Here is a 5877-nt window from a genome sequence, read left to right on the forward strand (position 1 = left end):
CTATGAGACGACCAAAGACTTTTTTTCCCTTTTTGTAGTCAAAGCTGTTCAAACCAAAAACATAAACCCCTTTAGAAGCCATCACTACGTCGACCCTCAACCAAACATTTACGTAAATTCTACATTTATTTTGCAAGCCAACCGCCCTTAAAGCCCTTCGACATAAGATTCCAAATATAGAGTTAATTTATCAAATTAATTATATACAATGGCATGCAACCCCTTAACTCACAATTGCTCTATATATATATATATGAGAAATGATATTTATAGTCATAGAATCTGCAAGCGACGCGCACTTCTTTTTAAAAAAGTGAGTAAATATGTGACCTACATGACAAAATTAATTTTTTATTAGAAGGCTTTGCTTTTTTCTAAAATGAGTGTACAGTACAACCACGACTATATCTAGTATTACTCAAATATATATATGGTTCTTGCATGCATTGCGGTAATTTCGTCACTATATAATAATAACAATAAAATCCCCACACGGGCACTTATTAATTCGGTATGTCATTGCAAGTCATTACACTTCATTCATATACATATATATAGAGTAAACAAACCTTGAACAACAAGCTATTAGAGTAAGAGCATTGGATTCTCCAATACGAGAACAAAAAGCTTTTATGTTTCTGCTGTGAGATTCATATAGATTGGATAACACAAAATGTGCCATATGCTTGGCCTTATAGGGCAGTAGGTCGCGCCATATTCTCCTCGTTAATTAAAGCCTTTTACATAATATATGCGTGTGGGAGCCACAACTTTTATCTTCGGTCTATTCTAACGCATGTAAATTTATACATACATATATATATATATATACATACATATATATATATATATATATATATTATATCGATCCTCACATTTCTAGACTAGTACAAGACATATTAAATCGGCAGCCTCAAGCCGCAACTAAAGAGTGGTTCAGGTGATTAGGGCATAATTGGTGGACCTGCATATATGTCTGGCTGGAGTTTTTTAATACACAAATGTATTAATTTTCTAATTTGCGCTTACTGGCTTCTTACAACCAGCAGCAGATCATACATACTGTATATCTAAAATATAGAACAGTAAAAATGACGAAGTACATATTGATCAGATGAAAGTATATAGTACAAAACTTCCTTATAATATTTCTCTTTTGAGAATACCATATCAGCGGTGGACCCATGGTACGTACTAGTAGAATCTTTCTACACCTCCTAAGTGTGCAGGTTCTCACTTGATCAAGGCCAATAACTGGAAGCTGAGGTGAAAAGGTTGACCGGGGGGTGGTAAAGATAAGAAATTCAGTTGATATTTAAAATATCTATGCATTCCTTGTCTTTCTTATTCATTTATATAAGAGCGAGGAGTTTGGGTACGTTGCAGCTTGGTGCCATAACAGTGAATAAAGAATTAAGAACGTGATCAAATACAGCTAGCTAGCTACTATATACAAGTATTTCCCTTATTTTCGTCTATATATATATATACACTATATGAGAAGTATTTCCATTTCCTTTTCTATCTCATGGTACATGATGTTAATTCCAAGAAGAATGCGTAACTGTAAAAGCTGATGTTAATTCCAAGAAGACTTCACAAGGATGCCATTATTTTGGAAGTACAAAATTCTGCTCCGAGTGTAACATGATTTGCTCTGCCCCCAACCCCCTTCAATTTTCCTTAATTAAGCATGTCATCTCCCCTCTTGATCCCCCTCTCACCCCACCCCCACCCCCCCACCCCCGGCACAGATTATAGATCATCTGTAAGGATAATTCTAAATAGGCGCGCGGTCACCTCTTTCTTAATTAGTTTAATTATCACATATAGGAAATTTACGCCTGCATTAACTGTCATCATATGAGGAGAAAGGACCGAGCATGGCACAAAACATGGCCACAAAACCCATTTGAAACCTTCTTTTTCTTTAATCAAACATGCATTGAAGTAAATTAAGTGTACAGAATAACCCATGGCATAAAATAAACCGCTTTGAAACCTGTGTTACTCGTGTAAGTGTACAGATTCTTTCTCTTCTTCTGTACTCTTTTTTTTTTTTTTTTTTTTTCCCCAACCAACTTTAATGTATTGGTATATATATATAACTTTGCTCTGACTGACACTCATGCTTTCTTTTCACTTCCTTGGGACTTGAGTTCTGGTTGTTTTGTATTGTGCAAGTGGCCAAAATTGATTCATTCTAACAGTTATGTGGAATGGAACTTCTAGTTCTAGTGACTGCTGCTGGCTGTTGTTGTTGAGCCTTGATCTGAATCTGATCAATCACTCCTATTGTTTTAATATATGAGGATCAACTTTATTGGTATCTTAGTAGGAATGTAATTCATCTTCTAGAATTGAGGAGGCTGCATCTATTCTGGATGGTATATGAAGGCATTCGGTGCAATTTCTTTTTGCTGTTGCTGTCCCAAAATCCAACATGGCCTAATTTGCTCCACCGTGCGGGTATTGATCAGCAGTTATTTTACATATAGCTAGCTAGCATAACGTTGGACATATTCGATTCTTATTTTTTAAGTCCCTAGAGGCATGGAGATTTCATGAGACTAGGGGCACTAATTAACATCGTTTCTCTTTTCACAAGATTGTACGTAAAGCGGATGATAGAGGTTTTCAGTATCGTAGGTGCATGAAAATACACAAATCAAAGCAAAAGAAGAGTCGTATTGGGACCTTCTCAGCATAAAGCAAAGCGCTTCCCTCTATGTCACGTTCGAAACCAGCTAAGCCTCCCTCTCTCTCTCTCTCTCTGCTCTCTCTGTTAGAGAAAGTGCAACAGAATCACATCCTACCCTATAAAGAAAACCAACCATCCCTAACCCCCTGAAGTAAAAAGCCATTCACCTCCAGAGCCCTCAGAAGAATTCTCGCCTCACTTCTCAACATAAAGCAAAGGCCTTCTTCTCTGATCCTTGTCTTCTCTCCTCCACCTCATTTATAGACCCATATAAACCACAGTCACCATGCAATGATGATAAGATGATAGCCTTGTTCTGTTTTTTCCTCGATCTGTGTCCTCTCAAGTATATATTTATAAGTGCGCATCTTCTCCTCGATAAATAAAATATAGAGATCAAGGACAACTATTATGGGTGGTTCAAGTAGAAGTAGTAGTAGTAGGAGTAGTAGTCGCGGTTCCTTGCATTTGAAGGTCTTGTTTGGAGCACTTGCATTGGTGGGGGTTATTTTTCTTTTCACGGCTAGTAGCCAGCAGGGTGGAAGAACAGAGATTAATGCGCCAACAGTAACGTCTGAATCCGGGGGAAATTCCAAGCTGCATGCATATATTATGGGCAGAGGAAATTTCGTCGACCATCCTCCAGAGTTGGATCTAAACTACATGAGCAAAAGACGAGTTCCTAACGGACCAGATCCTATACATAACAGGTATGTTTTACCCAATACAAACATCGAGTATATATATGTCTCATGTATAAATATGGGTTTGTATCCTATTTCTCTCTGTGAAAATATATTGTGTTTATAATTAGGTGTTCTTTTCTGAGGTTAGCAAGTAGTTTGTCTTTTTTATTTTTCATTTTTTGTTTTTTTTAGAATGTATTTATGGTAAACATATGCCAAGATTATTATGATCATTTCCATACCTTATTTTTGCAAAGAAAGAATCAGATAAGGCATAAACACGTTTTATTACATGGCTAAATAGATATGATATTGAGAACTTTCAATCTTCTTTTATTACATGGCTAAATAGATGTGATATTGAGAACTTTCATCCCTATCAATATCATGTATTGATTTCTTACAAAGCTAAGCAGTCATAATAACTTGCAAGCTTAATTTGTTAAATAGTCCCAGCTTTCATTATCTACTGCAAATCTACAAAATTAATTAAGCTGATCTTGTTAAATATTCTCTCTGTTCCATAATTATATAAACGGTTCATCTCTTTTTTTTTTTTTTTTTTTTTTTTTATAATTTAGCAGTCCCAAATTCATATATATAGATAGGTCCACTGATCATGTGAATATATTGGTCAAAGAATCATGATTTTTCAATTTCATGTGTTTCAAAATTGTCCTTGATCATTACATGATTTTTTTTTTCTTTTTATATTTTGTGATATACTTTAAGCTTTTGAACTTAAAAGTAGAGGCGTGATAGTGGAATTTCAATAGACAAGATGAAAGTACAAATTAAGAATGCATTTACAACATAATATATATCTTTAAATTTGTTCTTTTTTGAAAGTGGCCATGAATTTTTAGGAACAGAAGGATTCTTTAAAGTGCCTGCAATTATTCCCTCAATTGGATCTTTTCCCTTCTCATGTTTAATATGGATTTTTCCACTTAACTAAGAGGATTTTCATCCTTTAACTGTTACATTGAGGTGCTGTTTTAAGAATATCTCAAGGTAACTTATCATAATATGTTACACTATATTAACCCCCCACTTAACCGTACAAAGAAAAAGGGAAAAAAGTCTGTCTACTGATCACTTTATTCCATACTCTAATCATGGTCATTCAAAGCTAATTAAAATTTAGCATTAAAGCTTTTCACGGTTCCTTTCTTATCACTTTCTCTTGTTGCCTTTATCCCTACTCGTAAGCTCTATAGTACTACTGTTTCAAAGTTTGTCGTGATTAAACATAGCAACTGTTACCTTGCTACTAGCAATTCTGCTTTCTAAAATGGATTCAAAAGTAACTGAAGGCATGCATTGTAGTAATTCCTTCGCCTATAACTTTGAATACTTTTTCAGTATTTGAATTAAAATAGGTTGTTTGAAGCAAGGAACATGAAACTTTTCATATTACCAAGGATTGAGATATATAATCTCTGATTATTTGCCGCATTTCGGTTCATATTACTAAGGAACGTTTTTACACGCGGAAGTGGTTTAATGTGATTTATTAGATTATAAAGTTTAATTTATTATAAAGTATATCTGACAGCTTATTGCATTAAATCACGTTAGTGTATAAATTTCTTTACGTAAGATTTGTGTATAGAGCAAACACTTTTATTTGCCCTAACTAGCTAGATAGCCAAATTCGGAAGGGGAAAAAGATAAATATTTGGAGAATCTTTTGATAGTATGAGCCCTATATACATGCACCTCAAATATATGTTCTCCTTCTCTCTCCACATTTGACCATTTAATTAGGACAAATAATTAGAGAGTATTGTTAATTTCATTAAAATTTTCTCTAACTGGCCTGCATATATATCAACCATGCACCTAGCTAGTCAAATTAAAATTCAAAAATTATATATGGTCTACTAATAATGTAATTCTGCTTGTTTTCATTTCTCAAGGAGAACTGGAAACTCTGGACGACCCCCTGGTCGAGCATAGCCGTCGATCGATTACAGTTCAACAAGCTTCAGAAACTTAAGTACTTGCAAATCGAAGATCAATCATGTCACAAGCATGTTTTGTACTTGTTACAAAAGGGACTGTAGAAATTACTCGAGAATCCAAGCATGCATGCAGTCTTATTTTATTACAGATGTTTGTTATGGAAAGGTGCATGTTGGGGGAGTACACAAACGGAAGCTTGTCGCACACAAAATACTTGGGCTAGCTAGCTCAGAAAATCCAAGGAAGATTAATGAGCCTTTGCAGAAACTCCCCTTTACTTTTTTGAATCTTCTTTAATTGTTTATTTTTCGAGACAGAGACGGCAGTTTTAACATCGATCGATATAATTTGCATGTAAAAGACCAAATACGCAATACATGACATGCACAGAGAGAGAGAGAGAGAGAAAGAGAGGATTAAAAAAAAAAAAAAAAGGCTAAAAAGCTGGAAGATGAAGCACGAAAGAAAGAAAAGATGTAGCAGCCACATGCATGCATGGGAGGGTACATGTACCAATCTCTA

General features: G+C 34.9%; 1 protein-coding gene across 1 annotated transcript; it reads left to right on the forward strand.

Annotated features, from left to right (window-relative positions):
* The first annotated feature begins 2731 nt into the window (after positions 1-2731).
* Positions 2732-5622, forward strand: LOC121254074. Its single transcript, XM_041154036.1, has 2 exons — positions 2732-3411; positions 5310-5622. Exons 1-2 carry the CDS (start codon positions 3113-3115, stop codon positions 5347-5349), a joined length of 339 nt encoding a protein of 112 aa, XP_041009970.1. The 5' UTR covers positions 2732-3112; the 3' UTR covers positions 5350-5622.
* The last annotated feature ends 255 nt before the right edge of the window (positions 5623-5877 follow it).

Source organism: Juglans microcarpa x Juglans regia, chromosome 3D, assembly GCF_004785595.1.
Source record: "Juglans microcarpa x Juglans regia isolate MS1-56 chromosome 3D, Jm3101_v1.0, whole genome shotgun sequence".
Taxonomy (NCBI): Eukaryota; Viridiplantae; Streptophyta; class Magnoliopsida; order Fagales; family Juglandaceae; genus Juglans; species Juglans microcarpa x Juglans regia.

What these genes read in the sequence shown, in the direction of transcription:
- LOC121254074 (XM_041154036.1), top strand. Translation starts at nt 3,113, where the DNA reads ATGGGTGGTTCAAGTAGAAGTAGTAGTAGTAGGAGTAGTAGTCGCGGT. An exon ending in CCAGATCCTATACATAACAG is followed by an intron (nt 3,412 to 5,309) that starts GTATGTTTTACC and finishes TCATTTCTCAAG; the next exon opens with GAGAACTGGAAACTCTGGAC.